This window comes from Cyanistes caeruleus, chromosome 26 (genome assembly GCF_971803275.1).
Source record: "Cyanistes caeruleus chromosome 26, bCyaCae1.hap1.1, whole genome shotgun sequence".
In the NCBI taxonomy this organism is placed as follows: Eukaryota; Metazoa; Chordata; class Aves; order Passeriformes; family Paridae; genus Cyanistes; species Cyanistes caeruleus.
Genome location: NC_141726.1, coordinates 3,687,391 through 3,705,491, shown reverse-complemented (window position 1 = coordinate 3,705,491; position 18,101 = coordinate 3,687,391). Strand labels below are relative to the sequence as shown.

At 48.6% G+C, this 18,101-nt stretch overlaps 1 protein-coding gene across 4 annotated transcripts in view; it reads right to left on the bottom strand.

Annotated features, from left to right (window-relative positions):
• Positions 1-17,791, bottom strand: part of CSMD2 (CUB and Sushi multiple domains 2) — a 274,223-nt gene extending 256,432 nt beyond the window's left edge. For 2 of the 4 annotated variants that reach the window (XM_086863203.1, XM_086863206.1), the window contains exons 1-2: positions 17,622-17,791; positions 17,204-17,473 (exon numbers count right to left, since the gene is read on the bottom strand). In XM_086863203.1, coding sequence (XP_086719329.1) covers positions 17,204-17,360 — 157 coding nt within the window. In that variant the 5' untranslated portion in view covers positions 17,361-17,473; positions 17,622-17,791. Of the gene's footprint in view, positions 1-17,203; positions 17,527-17,621 lie in introns of those variants that run through there. The other 2 variants (XM_086863204.1, XM_086863205.1) reach the window with 2 other exon arrangements.
• Positions 17,792-18,101: the final 310 nt, after the last annotated feature.

The following is an 18,101-nucleotide window of genomic DNA, read 5'->3' as shown; positions in this document are numbered from 1 at the left end:
ATTCGTGCATGGTTTCTGCAACCACAGTGTCACAGAACCACATCCAGAGCTCCCAAACCGCAGCAGGGCAGCCTGAGCCTGGCAGTGGCACCAGAGCAGCAGCCTGGGCACAGCACGGAGCTGGCACTGCTGTTCCTGCTGGGATCCCATCACAGCACTGGGACAAGGGAACAGCAGCACACGTGATGCCTTAAGTTTTACCTTTAATATTTTTCATATTCTGCGCTGCCCAGGTGTGTAGTTTTGAGCTTCACATTGAGTATTGGTGTAAGTTAGTTACTCTTCACAGAGCAGGCAGACAAAGCAATTCCTTTTCTAGTTTGATACCAAGGACAATTGTTACAAGTTTCAGGCCCAAAAGCAGAAACAAGGGTGGACTGAAGAGAGAAAACAGGAAGGATGGGACTTCATAACCTGAAGTTGTAATTGGACAATTAACAATGCAGATGGACCAAAACTTATAAAAATGTGAGACCTCATTAGCAGTTGTCCATTTTGTGAGCATTTTTAGGTCCATCTGGGGTGCAGCCCTGGCCAGACTCTTGTACTGCCCAAGGTATATCCTTTAAGACTTTTCAATAAATACCTACTTTATTGTTAACTCTGTCCAGCTGTGCTCTAGGTCAGCGTTCTGCAGGCAGCACAGGCAGCAGCAGTGCCCTGAGAGGAGCTCACCCCTGCTGCCCTGCCTGGGGTGAACTGCAGGGTCACAGGAGGGCCTGGCTGCTGTCCCTGCACGTCCCTTGGTGTGAAGGGACAGCTCCCTGCCAGGGTCTGACACTCCATCTCCTTCCCCAGTGACAGCAGAGGAGCTTTGTGAGGCAGCAGGCAGGAGTCTGGCACTGGCAGTGCTCTCAGAGCCCTCGGCATGGCAGATACTCTTTGATCTGTCCAGGATGAATATCCAGACGTGTTCAGGATTGCACAGAGCCCAGCACACACCCCCTGAGCTCTCTGCAGGCACAGCAAGCCAGCCAATTCCTCTGGGCTGCTCTGGCTCCTTGCTGGACCCCATTTAACCACATGTGTGTCTGTCCTGTGACAAAAGTGACTTTATTTCATGCCTTTTGCATGAGAACAAGGGACAGTCATTCTGCCAGGCCCACTGGGCCGCCACAGGGCTCTAAGGTACCTTGGCTAAAGCAGTTCAGACAGTCATATCCCAAAAACCCCAAGCAAACAAAAAACCTGAATGCCCCAGGATGACACCTGTGCTTTAAACGCTTTAAAAATCAAATTAAGCAGCCCCAGATAAGACTTTAAACACAATCCCAGGTTTCTGCCCTCTCCACTTCTCAGCAAATCTGTTTCATGGTAGAGATGTCCCACATTTCAAGTCTGGCTCCTATGGCACCACAGAAGCTTCAGATCTGAGGTGAAATCATGGAGCTGTGTCACGGGAGCTGTTCACATCCACAGGATTCACCTCACCCCGAGCACAGGCTGGGCTGGAGAGCTCCTGGCAAAGCTTCCAGAGCCCCGCACAACCTGACAGCATTCCCCTCCCAGCTGAGCTGCTGTGTGCAGGGCAGGGGCAGAAAGCTGCTGGGAATGCTCAAGGAAGCCTGAAGGTCAGGGAATGAAGCACCAGGCTTTGGAAATCTTGGAAAAGTGGCAGCACGATGGTTCATCCCAAATTACTATTCCAGAGGCAGCCGGGGTCACAGCATCGCCGCTGGTGCTCTGACGTGTCCAGGCTCAGTTGCTAAGCACAGGCACACAGGGAGCAGCTCCAGCGCTTCCTGACAAGACTTGGGAGAGGAAGGGAGAGGGAGAAACCCCCCTGGGTTTATAAATACACACAAATTTCTGTGTATGCTGAGCCGTCAGTGACAGTTTGGCCACGCACAAACCAGCTCCCACTGCGGTCATAAAGTCAAGGATTATTTCCTTCCCTTCCTTTGCAACACTCTTGCTTCTGGATTTCAGCAGCTCCAGCTGCTTGAGGCTTTCTGCTGAAGCCCTGGAAAGTGCTGTGGAAGAAGCAGCAGGAGAAACAAGGAAAGAACTGCTGCACTCAGCCCAGAGCCATCACTCCTGTCCATCAGCCTCAAACACCCAATGTGAACCTGAACTGGAACCTGAATTGGAACCTAAAGTCAGCCCAGGGCAGCCCAACAACAAAGATGAGCGTGACAGAAGTGTTTTAAGCCAAGCCAGAGGCTGCAGGCATGTCCTGGAGCAGAGCAGCTCATCCATGTGCCTGGAATCAAGGATTTTTCAAGACACCCGAATGAAGCAGCCCCAGCATGTGCAGGAAGCTTCTTCAATAGCAACAGCACAAATTCGGGGTAAAGCCAGAGTTGGGGAGCATTTCTTTCCAAACCAACATTTTCTGTTTAACACTTCTCCCCATTCTGTTACACCTGGCCTGGATGTATTTAGAGAGGATAATTTGATCCCCTCCCTCTTTTCCAGGCCAAGTGTGCTTTCACTCCTCTGGGATACACCTCTGATCATTTTCAGAATTCCCATCCCACTTGGAATTCTCCTGTGCCCAGGACATCAAACCACCTCAGTCACTCCTACAAAGGTTCCTCAACACCTCATGAAAACTTCTATCACCTCTTCCTCATTTCTGCTGGAAAACTCCTTTGGAGTTGCCTACACACTGAAGCTTTCACGATTCATAACCCAGAAAACCCCAGGATTTTTTTCAGATTATTCTTGGATTTCACAAGAGCTGTTTCAAACTCTGTGACTTCCACATTCCAAACAAACCTAAGCAAATGGGATTTCCCAATGCTTCCCACACTTCCAGCAGTCACTCATTAACCACATAAAGCAATCACCTGCAGAACATCCACAGCTGCACAATCCCTGCTGGAAGCAGGAATCCTGGGCACACCAACCATCCTTTGGAATCATTTGCTCAGCTCCAGGAATCACAGTTATCCCAATATTCAGCCAGAATGGCATCTTCTTGGGATGTAATTTCCTTCCTTCAAAACTCTCCCTTTCAGAATTGTCTCTTAATCAATTTGGGCAGCTCCCTCAGCGCCGCCACTCCTCTCCACAGCCATTGTCAGCAGAGTAATAACCCCAGGCACTTCGGGAACTATTTCCATCTCCAGAGCACTCCACAGGCTAAATTAACCAATTAATGCAGATCCTGGGGTGAGGAACAGCCTCACAGGAATTCCCAGCACTTCCCTTCCTGGCCTCTCAGCTCCTCCAGTGCCCTTGGATTCAATCACAGAATGCTGAATGGTTTGGCTGGGAAGGCACCTCAAAGCTCCTCTGCTCTGCACTTTATCTGTCAAACCAAGAGTTACCCTCAAAAAAAATACAGTTTAAGGTGTGGTTAAGGCACAGAGCTGGAAGCTGGGAGGCTCTGACTGACCCTGGATTCACAGGGAGGTGTCAGAGACCAGGTGACCCCTTTGTGACAAGTGCCACTAAATCAAACCCAAGTTCACAAATCCTTTCCAAAGGAACTTCAGAGCCCCATGTTTAAATATTTTATAACACAAGAACTGCAGGGAGATGCTCTGGAGCCTTCCTAACCCCATCTGAACTGTGCAGCCACATTTCCCTTATAAACCCACCTTATTTCAGCATCTAAATATCCTTGAAAATCCTGCCCTTGGGAGCCTGAGCCTCAATGAAAATGTTCAGCCTGATTCAAAACCTTCTGAAAATTTTATTCTTATTTTCTCTCTAAGATGAACACAGTGAAGATTTCATTTTTTCTCACTTCCACTGCAGATATCTGTAAAAATGACACAGATCATCTCAACCCCCAATTCAAATTAAAACACAGAAAACAGAAGGTAATTTGATGAAAAACTTTTTACCCAGCGTCTGCAAATGACTCCCACTCATGTGCAGCATTTTACTCAGTCTCATTTACAAGGTGTTAATTATTATCGCCAAAACAAATTTTTCAATTTGTATTTCAATTATTTTGCAGTAAAATAATATTTGCATTTAAATGGTTTATCCAGGGGGCTCAAAAGCATTTTCACCTCAGGTGTTAGGATTATCTCAAAAAAGAAAATAAAAATCAAAGAAGGTGAAGTAAGGTTCAAGGTGAAATCCATCCCAAGTCATAGTGGAGCCAAAATTAAAGAATTCCTCATGAAAACCTTTCATTATTGGTCTCACCTTGTCACCATGGGACACTTAAAACCAGCTCAAATTCCCTCTCCACTGGAGCTCTGCGTCCAGCTGTAAAGTTCAATGTTCCCTCAAGGTCCAAGGGAGATTTTGGGCTCCAAATCCCATCTCCCTAAGAATTCACAAGCCCTCAGCCCTTGGAATTGTCACAATATCAACGATTCCATCTTTCCCTGATGGGGATCCAATGGTTTAAAGGGAGCACAGTTGGGAGAGCTCCTTTACAAGTAAATCTGTGCTAAGCTCCGAGCGAGTTCCAAGGGGTTTCTTCCCCCTCCCCACCATGTTTTGGATTCTAACTTAGATTTTACACATCAATTCATTAACCAGGTTGTATTTTCATGCATTTTTTACTCCCTAAAAGCCCAGAAGCTCCACAAGTCCCCTTCTGGTGCTAGCAGAGAGGCCACAGACCCTTTTTAGCCCCCAGGGCTCAGAACAGAGCAGCTCTGCAGCAGCCAAAACAGAAGAAACCACTTCATCCACTGCCATCCCCAGCATCTTACACCTCCAGATCTGAAGTAAATTAAAAATATCACTCTGAACAAGCAGAGACTCCACTTATTAAAAGCCCTTCACTCTTGCACCACCATTCTCATCTCCCCGTGCTCTGCAAAACGAAATGTTCTGTGTGTTTACGAGTGTTCTGAGATCTTCCAACAAACCCCTCTGCCAGGCAATTGTATTACAACAGCTCACACTTGTGTGATTGGATTTGAATTACAAAAAGAGCCCAACAGAAAGCAATTTCTCCTGGGAATTTTTGTTAGGATATAAATCCAATTTTTACTTGATTCCGTTAACAGCACTTTCATATTCACTTCCTTTAAGTATTGCAGCACTTGATATTTATTACCTAATGCCTCCTTGTCACCTTGAGCAATCAATGGAAGTCACCTGGAGTTGACAGTACAGAGGAAAGTTAATAAATAAAAGTTAATAATTCACTTCACCCAATGAACCAAAAAAACGAGCCCATCACATGCCCCAAAGAATAATAGCTACAAAAGGCTCCAGATTATCTGGAGAAAGAGTGAAACATTTCAATTATGCTGAATTTCTCAGTCCATTTAGACGTGAGATTCACGTTTACAATGGCCAGACCTCGCTGATTATTTCAGAGAATCGTGGAATGGTTTGGAAGGGATGTTAAAGACCAGCCGTGGGCACTGAAAGCTGTAAGCTCTGTTCAACAAGGAACGTCCCTCTGTCCAAAGAGAATTTGGCAATGATGATGGATGCTCTGATAGCCCAAAACCAGGGTTTTTTGTGCTGTTTTGACCCAATTTAGAAAAACTCTTGCGCCAGGCACTGATTTTCCATGACTTGTACAATTTCTGCATCCTGTGCCCTCTCCACCTCTATATAACCACCAGAGAAACCCAGAATTCTCTTTAACATTACATTGCATTTTATTTTTCTCTCGCCTCCTCCATCCATTTAAAACCTCATTTTCACCCACAGACATATTGTACTTCATCTTAGTTTTCAATCCCCAAAGCAGATCAATACCTTTCTTCTTCAATCTACATAGCTCTCAATCAAGGAGCCAACAGGGGGTGAATTGAATCGACTTGTACGTTCAAATTGGGGATTTTTTGTCAGAAGTCTCATCTGTTAACTGCATTTCATGGAAGAAAAGGCAAAAAACTCCTTGTAAGAACACTCAGAGTTGGACTCCTGGGCAAAAAAAGGTCATAATTTGTTCTCTAATTTAAGACTGGGAAGTGCTCCCAGGAGGAACAAATGACAGAGCCTCCCCAAAGCCGGTATTTTGAATCCAGCAAAATGAACTTGCTCTTTTTAAACAGAATTAGTTAATTCAGTAGGAAGAAGTGCAGGTGTTTACCAAGAGGTGACAACAGCAGGGACCTCGCAGGGTTGGTTTTTCCACCTTAAATCTTGCCCAGGGTCAGAACCAGCCCTGCCTGTGCCACTGGAGAAGGGCCGTGGTTCAGTGAGACATCAGGGCAAAGTTAAGAACAGGATCCTGGAGTGGTTTGGGTTGAAAGAGACTTAAATCTCATCCAATCCCACACCTTCCACTACCCCAGGGTTCTCCAAGCCTCATCCAGCCTGGCCTTGGACACTTCCAGGGATCCACAGCTGCTTTGGGAATTCCATCCCAGCCCCTCCCCACCCTCCCAGGGAAGGATTTCTCCCTTTGTGATCAAATCCAAAGAACTTCACTCAAAACCCACCCTGGGCTTTACCTCTGGGCTCTACTGACAGCATGGGGATATTCCACACCTTGTTCCTTCAGCACAGGAGCTCTGATGGGGCTTTTTAAAGCAGATTTTCATTAAAGCCCCCAGAAAAGTAGAGAAATTCCAATTCAGCTGGTTTAACACTTTTTGAAGAGCTGCAGAATTTGCAGGACAGGACACCAGAGCCTGCAGAGAGGGAAGTGGAGCCCTCAGGGAGAGCAGATTGTCCTTCTGGTGAGTACAGGGCTGTGCTAAACCCAACCCTGGGAAGAAAGGCCCAACACTGGTGATGCCTTTTGGGGACACCTAAAAACAGAGGCCAGACAGAATCCAGGGAATAAAAAGCAGTTCTGTTTATTGAGGGGCCTCCAGGGACATTTCAGGCACACAAAGCCCCCCAGGGGCTGCACCCAAAATGGACCACGGGTCAGGGGTTTCACACTTTTATAAGTTTGGGCCATTTGCACATTGGGATTAATCTCCCAATTCCAGCTTCAGGTAATGAAGTCATTTACCCCAAGTTTGCTGCCCCCAACTCCCTTTTGTTTCCATCTCTGGGGGCCTGAGGCAGTGAGGTGTCCTTGATTGCCAGGGCTGGAGAGTCTGACCCAAATGGGAAAGCAGCAGCTCACACTGTGTGTGGAGTTTGGAGTTACACACTAAAGAATTGCAGGGTTACAAATAGATGAAGAATAGAAAAACTGAAATCCTGAGGCATCACTGGGAAAAAAAGTCCCTGCACAAGGAGAGACAAACTCCTCATCCTTCAAACCCTTCATTATTCCAGCAGGTGGACCTTATTTTAATATTAACAGCCCAAGTGGTGCTTAACTTTAATGAGAGCCCCTCGGGAATGCTGCTGACAGCTGCCCAGTGTCCAGGATCTGCGCCTAACCTTTCCCTAATGGAGACAAAACAACAATAGAGGGACATAAACAATATGCTGTGGGATGCAAGGAGCATCTTTAAAAGTGGCATCACCTTTGGAAAAGCACCAGCTTCATTATCCTTCTGCAGGATGGGATATTTTCCTCCCCTTTTCAGGAGGAAATGTATTTTTCTGGGTGTTATTATTTGGTGGATAAAGGGGAAAGGAACATTGAATTGTGCCTTTGTCACAGGAGCAATGAGCTGCAATTTTCTGTACCCCTGACTTTACCAGCTCCCCACAGCCCTTGCAAGGTGAAGAGCCTCCTTTTCCCACAGCAGTGAGAAGAAGGAAGAATCCTGCTGGGATCCATTGATTTAAATAATGGAAGAAGAAGGATTGGGGACAGGATGTGACCCCATGTAAGCCACTACACCCCACCACATCACTCCCCACCACAAAGCTCCTCAGCAAATTTTTTGTAGCTAAAATTCCACTCCTCCTGTTTTTTCAGGGAATAAGCTCCACCTCAGGCCATCCAACTCCAAAACTAATGACATAAATGCCACCAAAAAAATATAAAAATTATTGTTTCAAACTGTGCTTTCACTAAATTAACTAAACAAAATATTGATCAACTGCTGATAAATAACAGGAACCGTAACAAGGAAACAAGTTCTCCATTTGATCTCTGCCATCCTGCAGGCATTCCTCTTCATAATTAATTAGATAATACTGTTAGTACAGCACTGCTTTTCCCCCTCCATAGACAAGAAGCTGGAGCTCACATAATTTAAGTAACTGCTTCAAAGGTAGAGTGTTTGGCAGATTAAAATCAGAAGGTCCAGACCGTCCTCTCTGCCAATAGTCTGGTTTGCTAAAGACTGGGATCCATTTCCCTGATGTTTCTGGCAAATTCTCAGTGCACACCTCCCACCTTCCATCTCTAGTGAGCACACTGCTTTTAAAATCTGCAGTCTTTCCATAAAACATGGATCAAAACATATAAAAACTGTAGAGGCAATTCTGTACGAATTATAAGAGCTGTGTAAATCCTTCCTGCAACAGAAACTGCATTTGGTTTGATTCCTGCCTTTTTTTGACAATACTACTTAAAGTTCGGTAGCAGACAGACAACTTTCACCTCAAAATGTCATTCACAATTAATCCCAAATTGTACATGAAATGATTGAATTCACTCCACGCAATCAAGGGAGAGAACCAAGAGCACATAAAAGTTGTGCAGTTAATCAACCTCGTGTAATCTGTACCTGCTGAAAGCTCCTCACAAACACCCCGAGATCTCTCTCTGCAGAATAAATCTGTAAAACATTTTGCAAATTCTATTTATTGCTGTTTAGGGCTGGGGAAGGGAACCAGAGTGAGTGAGGCTCACCCCCTGATGGCTTCCCCAGTGCTCCCAGCCATGGGAAGCAGCAGGAACCGGGCTCCAACTCCTGCAGGTCAGGGGAGTGTGCAAATAACAGGAGAGCACTGAAGCAGCAAATCCCCAGTTGTGGTTAATTCTCTGCCTGTGATTAACTCATCTTTCTTGGCTATTCCAGCCCTTCTTGCACCTTCTAATGCAGCTGGGGCCACGATTATCAGGCTGTGACCGTGCTTTGGTCTACACTGAGTGACAGCTGAGGAACAGGTAAAGTGCTACACTGGAAGAATTGTAGGTGGCACCAGGGCCGGCGGATGAAACCCAAATAAAGCCATTTCTCCAGGACAGAACAGTCTTCCCATTCCAGAGGTCAGAGGAACAAATCTTCCCTTCCTTTTGTTTAAAAGTGTTCTGGACAGAGACACCTTTATTTGGGATTCACCGTTGTTTTATCTGTCTGGAAATGGAAATCACAGACATTTTGATAAATGGATGCAGGAATTGTTCTGTTCCAGTGTAACCACTGTGAAATGCCTTTGCACAGACACGGCTCCAATCTCATCTGCAGCAGGAAGGCTTCTCAAAAACCACCTCAGGAGCTGCAGCATCACATTCCCGTGCTGGTGCTCAGTGTGGGATGACGCAGGAGTGACATCCAGGCTGCTCCTGGCTCTGCTGACACCCTGCTGGGTGACCTTGGCCAGGCCTTCCTCTGCCTCCCACCTTCCCTGACTTCCAGCACCTCCACTGCTCTGCCCAGGAATGAAACAGGAGTACAAATGCCTTGAAACAGGAGTAGAAATGCCTTTTTACAAGGAGGGAAGGGGATAACATTCACCATGTTGTAGATTTCCTACTGGTTGGACAGAAAGAGGAGCTGTCTTCCGAGGACACCCAGGATTAACAAAGGAATAAGCTGAAGTGCCAGCAAGGGTTGAGAATTTTTGTTGTGAAGACTTGGCTGCAGCTCCAGCCCTGCCTAGGGAGTGCTCATACAATCCAGGCTGGCTCTGGTGCCACTGGTGGCCTTTTTTGTGTGTTTTCCTAAGGCAATCCTTGCTTGACAAGCAAGAGTTCCCAGCACTGGAAGAAAGCCCCTCTGGGCTGTGATTTCCACCTCTTTCCTACAGCACTCGAGAATTACACACAATACTTGTTGGTATGTTCTCTCTGCCACACAAGGGCCACCTCCAGGTGTATCCAGGAGGAATTTCTGCATGGAAAGAGCCGTCAGACATTAGAACTGCCCAGGGAACTGGTGGAGTCTCATCCCTGGAGGTGTCCAAGGAAGGGTCTGGAGGTGGCACTCAGTGCTCTGGGCTGGGGACAAGGTGGGGATTGGGCACAGATTGGACTCGATGGCCTGGGAGGGCTTTTCCAGCCTCACTGATCCCACAGTTCTGGGTGTTTACAGCTCCCAGCTAATGACACTGCTGATAATCACACCACACTGTCACACACCAACACCACGGCCTGCACGGCTGTTTCCACTCCCTGTTCCACTTCCTGCAACCTCTGCAAACCTTCACCCCCCAAACACTGGGTTCATTTCCCAGCGGATTTTTGCAGTCAGCAATGGGGCAGGATTTGATTTGTTTGATTACTCCTTTATCCCACACCTCCCTGGCAGCCACAGCTGCTCCAGCCCTCGCAGTTCCAAGATCCTCTTCCAGTGGAAGTCACAACATCACATCTCCTTACTCCACAATTTTCCTGCCCCCTTGGGAATCACCAGCACCAGCAGGACTCTGACACAGCCCCCAGTTCTCTTTCCATCCATCAAACTCAACTGTGCACTCAAAACCAGGGACTTTATTCCTACAGGTGATGCCTGTGCCCTGGAAGGACAGGAAAACATTGCAAAGGGCTGAGCCAGGGAATGCACCTGACACTGGGAAGAAAGAAGAAACACCACACAACCCACCATGAGGTCCCATTAAAGAAAGAGGAAAAACCACCCAAAAAACAGTCTTCCACTTCCATGCAAGGGAGGTGTAAAATAATTTCATCCAAGCTCCCTGCAGTCTCCATTCTGGCTGCGTCCATGGAGCCAAGACACTGAAACAGAGTTAATTTAATTCCTTTAATCAATGGGATTGTCCCAATTACACGTTAACCACTGCAGAGCATGGAGGCAGCACAGAGATTTTGCAGATTCCTGCACTGCATCCTGTTTATGGCAAGCAGAGAACATCAGTTTTTATAACTGTACTGTACTGCACTCCCCCAGAAACACTGTGCACACACAGAACTGCCGCTGCTACTATCACTGGGGCCATCTCCATATCCCAATTCCACTGAAAGCCATAGGAAGTGCCTTCTCCTGAGAGCAGGAAATAACCTTGGAGTTGCACTGGAATCACCTCACAGCAAGGAGCCTCATGTTTCTTAGTGGAGAACTGAGGAACAAACTGGCAAAAGCAGTGTTGTGGTTAAGGTGAGCTGCCCCAAACTCCCCTAACAACCTCGTGCAAGTCACTCCATGAAGCAGAATTATTCCATGGAGTGGTTTGGGCTGGAAGAAACCTCTGGATACCTGGCTGAGGTTCTGTTATCACTTGTTAACATTTGTTAGGGTTTCACTGCTCTCAGAGGCTGGGTGGGCTCAGGGCCTCCCTGCTGGGTTCCTGTCCTGCAATATCTCCAGGACAAGGATGAACTGCACACTGGAGCTCTCACTAAACTGACTTCAGGGAAACATTTCAACGAGCAGTGGAAATTAAAATACTGAGCTGGACCATAAATCCTCGGTTACCAGGCAGGATGGACGGTTCCCACCTCTTCCCAGGTGGAGCAAAAAGCCTCACCTGGTTTAAACTCTCCTTAAAGCCTGATTCCCTTTCCCTTCCCATCATTCCTCACAGGATATTAGAGCAAATCAATGGGATCCCACCACCTCTGACATTTCTGGCTGCTGTGGATGTCAAAGAGACAGCTCAATGCTGCACTCAACAATTCCAGCAGTACAGAATCTTCACTACTTAATCATTTCCTTTTTTTGTAGCCCTTAAAGTCTTATCTTTCCCCTTCCATTTGAATTTGCCCTATTTTCTGTTGGGAAAAAAAAAAAGCCTAATTTAAATTTAGGCCTATTCATGGTGTTTCTGAACCTCCCAATGCCTAGAAACATGGAGGAGAGTAAAGAAGTATTATTTAAGATCCACTCAGCTAAACAGAGCTTTGTTATAATTTCACTAAAGCCTGTGAAAAATGTACTCCAGCCCTGTGTCTCAGGATACTCCTGATAAAAACAGAGTTAAGAAGACTTTTCTTGCAATGCTTTGGGCTCAAAACCAGTTAAGGCTGCCTGACCTTGCCCCCAGCTAACCCTGAACTTTATCATAACAATTTCCTCTGGTCAAGATCCAGGCCAGATTCTGGCAGGGGTTGGGGGGGCAGCAGCAGGAACAGAAGCACAGCTGTGAAATTTGGCATTTCCCACCCAGCTGGGCTCTCGGAAACCGGAGAAGGGCAGCAAACACCATGCAGTAATTCCATGGCTGGAAATCCCTGGAGCGCTGGTGGAAGTGGCTGAGAGCAGGAACCATTCCCCGGGTGCAGAGCAGGGAGGAATGCTCAGTTCTGCACCAGGACACATCCCCCACAGCACTGACATCCCCTGATCAACAGCTCAGCCACACCTGGACCGCAGATCCACGGATCCTGGATCCCTCTCCACGTGCTGGTGTCTGACAGGAGCTTCTGGCAGGGGGAGGCAGCAGCAGAGGAGCAAGCACCCAGCTCTGCTCCCTGCAGGTGGGAGCAGTGGGATCCAGCATTTCCCAGGGCACAGCTCTGCAGGATCCAGCATTTCCCAGGGCACAGCTCTGCAGGATCCAGCATTTCCCAGGGAGGCTCCAGGGGACAGGCACAGCTCAGTGGAGAGGAAGGCTGGGGCTGAGGTGTTCTTCAGCTGCAACAGCAGCCACAGCAAAAAAAACTAACAGTGACAGGCAAGGAACAACTTCCAGCTCAGCTCCATCCAATGGGATCGGTACAAGGAATGGAAGGCAGAAGGTGGGATGGGCAGTGCTGGGCTGGTGATGGATTCCAACAGAATCAGCAGGTTGGAAGAGACCTTCAAGATCATCGAGTCCAACCCAGCCCTAACACCACAAATAGACCGAGTGCCACATCCAGTTTTTTATAAACACACCAGGGATGATGACTCCACCACCTCCCCGAGCAGACCATTCCAGTATTTTACTATTTCCCTGAAAAACGTTTTCCTAATATCCAACCTCTATTTCCCCTGGCACAGCTTGAGGCTGTGTCCTCTGGTTCTGTCAGTGCTGCCTGCAGAAAGACACCAACCCCAGCTGCCCTTCAGGGAGCTGTGAACAGTGATAAGATCACCTCTGGGTCTCCTTTCCTCCAGGCTGAACCACCCCAGCTCCCTCAGACAGGACCTTAAAGGTCTTTTTTAGTCAGAATGGTTCTGTGATTCCCTGAATTGTGGGCCCAACATCCAAAGCTTGCAGCAGAGTCCTGGCCACAGCTCAGCAAGGGCTCTTCTTCCCCCTCCTCATAATGGGCACACAATTCCATGGGGAAACTTGCTGGATGTGGATGTTCCTCACTGGGAACTCACAAGTGGGGACTGAAGACAAGAGAACAAAATAAAGGGATGATTTAAAGCATAAATGCACATGGTGGTGGTGCAGCCCCATCCCCTGAGCTCGCTCTGGGCTCAGGAAAGCTCGTTAGGCCTCCGTGCTTATTAATGGGAGCTGGGCAGGCTCATCAGAGACCCCTCAGTGCTCCCAGAACTCCTGGAATCTCACAAGCTCCTCTTTTCTCACCAGCCTTGAAATTTTGTCTGAACAACAGAAAGAGCAGAATCATATTTTACTTACTGGACTTTTTTTAAGCTAATTCCCCAAAACCACCTCGGATGGATGCACAGGTGCTCTCTAACCTACATTTACCCACAGCAGGACCCAACATCACCTTCCACAAGCAAGGATGGCTCATGGATGGATCCAAAACATCCTTAACAGGAACTAAAGGGGCCAATTTCGATAGGATGCTGAAATGAGAAGCACACTGAAGGGATGAATTCACTTTACATGTGGCTTTAAACTGCTATTTAAATCGGGAATCTACTTTGGTTTTCCTACATCCCATTCCATGTTCTCAGTGTGCCTCTGGACAGAACAAGTCTCCAGCTCAAGTCTGGAATTCAAGTTTGATCCAGAACCAGCAGATTTACTGACTGCACCTCCTACTGAACCTTCTCCTCCCATTTCTAGCACTGGTCCACACCTAATTGAAAATGCAGGACAACAGGGAATGTTCTTTAACCCCTCGTGGTCCCTCAGGGGAGTGGAATTATCAGTGCAGGTGGAGATCTCTGCAATGAAACCTCCTCTGCCCTCTGTTCCTGCCCACATCTTAAATTCATAAACAAAATTCATGAATAGCTTCCTGCTCGTCCACTCTTCAGAAGAGAGGCCTGTTTTCCACTGAGAAAAAAGAAAATTACAGGGGTTTAAAATTGGTGAGCTGGTGTTTCAAGCTGGTGCATCCTCCTTTAACCCAGTACCAAGCAAGGTGCTGACTAATAAAGCACAGTGTGTAAATAATGGTGTCAAGACCCTTTTAGAATAGGCCATTAAAATGTATTTTATCTGTTTTTAACCACACACACGAGGCCTACACATGCCCCTAATGCACCTTGCAGTGCTGGAGCACAGCTGATTGCTCAGAAAGCACCAGAAAGGGGTGAGCAGCACTGCTGTGCCCACCTGATTGACAATCAATACACAAAATTCCAGAATCATCACACTGGAGAGGCCAGGCAGGGCTCACCATCAACCCACAGCCAAAGGCAAATCCAGTGCCCTCTGCCCATCTTATCCCTGTGAAACCATCACTGCAGCCTTCAAAGTGAAAGGGGGATTCTCACAAACCACTTCCTCTTCCATGCCCACAGTAAACTTCCTATCACCAGGCACCACCTTCCCTCCTGTTCCAGCCCATCCTTTCCCAAGGGAAGCTCCCTTATCCTGCCCTGGGACACCTGAGGGCACCACAGGCTCTGGGCTGCTTTTCAGAAGGCCATTTCTGGGCAGCAGGACTGCAGGCAGGGCCCAGCTGATGTGATGGGAGCAGGGTTTCTCCCCCTTTTTCTGTCTAACTCCTGGCTGACAGCTCCACACACACGGCTCTGCTGCCACACTATGGGAACTCCTGGCTACTGCTCCCTCCACAACCCTAGAACGGGAGAGCTTGGAGCTCTTGGAACTTTGTTCCACAGGGGTTCAGGGTTCAGCAGAGGCTGAACTGATTTCCTGGGATTACACCCTAAAGCCACCGTGACCCTGCCAGGGCGGCTGCCTCCCCTCCCTGCGTGTGCATCCCTGCATACCCAGCACCAGACACTGACACCGAAGTTGGCACCCTGCTCTCACAAAAACATCCTTGCTGGGGTTTCAGAATCTAAAGAGAGGACTTATTGATCAATGCCTCTGGCTCTGATGCAGATAAAAAACCATCTGAGGTCTAAAAAGCTTTTTCAGGTCTTCTGCTCACAAAGCAAAAGAAGCCAGAGCATCAACCTCTGGCTGAAGGATCCAGAACAGAGAACTCTAAATGCAGACAGGAGGGACCAGGGGCCTGAGAAGAAAGGATTAAATGCTCAGTGAGGTACAGAATGAAGCCTGGAAGATCCAGTATGAATAAGACACAGACAGCTCAGAAAAAGAGAAAAAGCTGTAAGCCCCTGGTAGAGTAAATCTGAGATTTAGGTATCTCTCCATCAGTCTGCTCACATGAGGAAAGCTCAAGAGAAGCTGCTGGAATGGTTTTCCTCTGTGCACAGGCTGAATGTTCATGCTGAAGAGATGAAAAATCGCCACCAGAATCAACATTCAGCCTTTATTAGGGACCTGTAGGTTGTTTGGGTGGGTTTCCAGTCTTTCCTAACAGATCCTCCCAGTCAGCAAAACTGTTCAGCTCCCCTGCAAGACTGCTCAGGAGCAGCAGTTAATCCTCATCCCCAAGCCCCCGAAAGGAAACCTGCCTTACATAATAAAATCAGTCTCACATTCCAGATAAAGTTCCACACCCCCCCCCCAAAAAAAAAACCACCCCCAAACCCAAGGAGCTTTCATACACATCAACACCCAAACACACATTCCTCCAGCCCAGGATACAGCAGACAAGACAACGGGACTTGGAAACTCTTGGAAATCGGGGCACTGCACCGTGTGGAGAGCAGCCACTGCCAAGCACTCGGCTCTCCCACTCTTCCCCCTCCTACACACACAGAAGGACAGTCCCTAAATATTTGCTGTTTACACCAGAAATAAACTTGAGTCCCTGGATCTGCTTTGGCTGCAAGGGCAGCTGCGGAAATAAGGTAGGAGACACAAGCAAACTGCCCCCAAATTCAAGTCTTCTTCTGCTTTCAAGCCCAAACATGCATATTTCATAAAAACCAGGATGCTGAGGCCAACGAGCTCATATATAAGAGATATTCAGCTGGGAAGAGGAGGAAAAGGAGGAAAGTGCTTCCATCTTCATGCAAGGCATCCAGAAATCTGTTTTATCAGCTGTAGGCAAGCAGCAGAGTAGTGAAATCATGAATTAAGATGCCAGGGAAAGACAGAGGGGAAAGCAGGGCTGGCATTTTTCACAGTCATCCTGCACATCACCAGCGCCCGTGCCCAAACCTGACCCACCGGAGAAGGGGAATGAGATCATAGAGAGCCACCCTTTATCACACGCCAGCACTTCAAAAATTGTTGCTCCCGAAGGATGCAGCTCCAAAGGTCTGAATTGAACACCCTCAGTGCTGTGCCCAAGACACCAGAGCAGTGTGTGCCACCACCCCAGTGGCATCACCCCAGTGCCACCACCCCAGTGGCATCACCCCAGTGCCAAACTGCTCAGTGCCACCACGCCAGTGCCACCACCCCAGTGCCACCACCCCAGTGCCAAACTGCTCAGTGCCACCACGCCAGTGCTATCACCCCAGTGCAAACACACCAGTGCCATCACCCCAGTGCCACCACCCCAGTGCCACCACCCCAGTGCCATCACCCCAGTGCCACCACCCCAGTGCCAACATCCCAGTGCCAGCACCCCAGTGCCACACTGCTCAGTGTCATCACCCCAGTGCCATCACAGCCCAGTGCCACCACCCCAGTATCATCACCCCAGTGCCAACACACCAGTGCCACACACCACAGTGCCACACTGCTCAGTGCCATCACCCCAGTGCCACCACGCCAGTGCCATCACCCCAGTGCAAACACACCAGTGCAAACACACCACAGTGCCACACAGCTCAGTGCCATCACCCCAGTGCCACCACCCCAGTGCCACACTGCTCAGTGCCACCACGCCAGTGCCATCACCCCAGTGCAAACACAGCAGTGCCATCACCCCAGTGCCATCACCCCAGTGCAAACACATCAGTGCCACACAGCTCAGTGCCACCACACCAGTGCCATCACCCCAGTGCAAACACAGCAGTGCCATCACCCCAGTGCCACCACCCCAGTGCCAACACACCCCGCACCCCCCTTCCCGCCCGGGGGTCCAAGGCCAGTGCTTTCCCCGCAGGAGCCGGGGATGGATGAGCAATGCTCCTGCAGAAGTTGCCCAGGCACTCACCCATCGCCGAGCCAGCCAGCAGCCCCAGCGAGAGCAGCAGCACCCGGCTCCAGGCGCTCCCCTCCGCCGTCATGAGAGCCACGATCCCCAATTTCCACCAGTGCCTTCCGAAGCTGCAGCTGCATCCCGGCTGCTCCCATCCCAAGGAAGGTTGCATGTCAAAGGGCAGCAGCAGGAATGGGGCGTGCTGGGTGTCTGCTGGTTTGTCGCTGTTGGGTTTTTCCCCCTTTTTTTCCTTCCCCTCGGCGATTGGGATAGTCCTCGGCTCGGCTGGATGAAGAGGAGAAAGGAAGGAGGAGGGGGGAGGCGAGGGGGGGAAGCGGGTCAGGCTTGTGATTTTTATATAAATATATATATATATTTTTTTTCCCCCTTAATTTTTTTCAGCCCAGGAGGAGGAAAAAAAAAAAAATCCCACCGCATGGAAGGCTCTGAGCTTCTGCAGCTGGAATGAACCAAGTGTGGCAGCAGCTCGGGGAGAGGAGAGGGAAGGCGAGGAGAGGAGAGGAGAGCAGGGGAGGGCTGGCGCGTCCCTCCCGGTGGCTGTCTCAGAGCCAGCTCCTCGGCAGCAGCACCACCACCAGCACCACGCAGCCCTCGGGGATTTATACTTTTTTCTTTTTTTTTTTTTTTTTTTTTTTTTATTAAGCTATTTGATTAATCGTTCCCAGAGCTTTGTTCCCTCTCTGGAAGCCGGGCCAGAGGGGTGTTGTGGAGGGGCGGATGCTGTGCTAGCCCCCAAAACCTCCCACCAGCACCCAACCTCACAAACTGGGCTCCAGCAGTGTGTTTATTTTTGACACTCTAGGATTCTTGATGAGGAACGAGCTCCCCAGCCCCCATTTCTCTCTCACGCACACATCCCTGTTATTCAGCAACCCCCCTCCAAAAAAAAAAC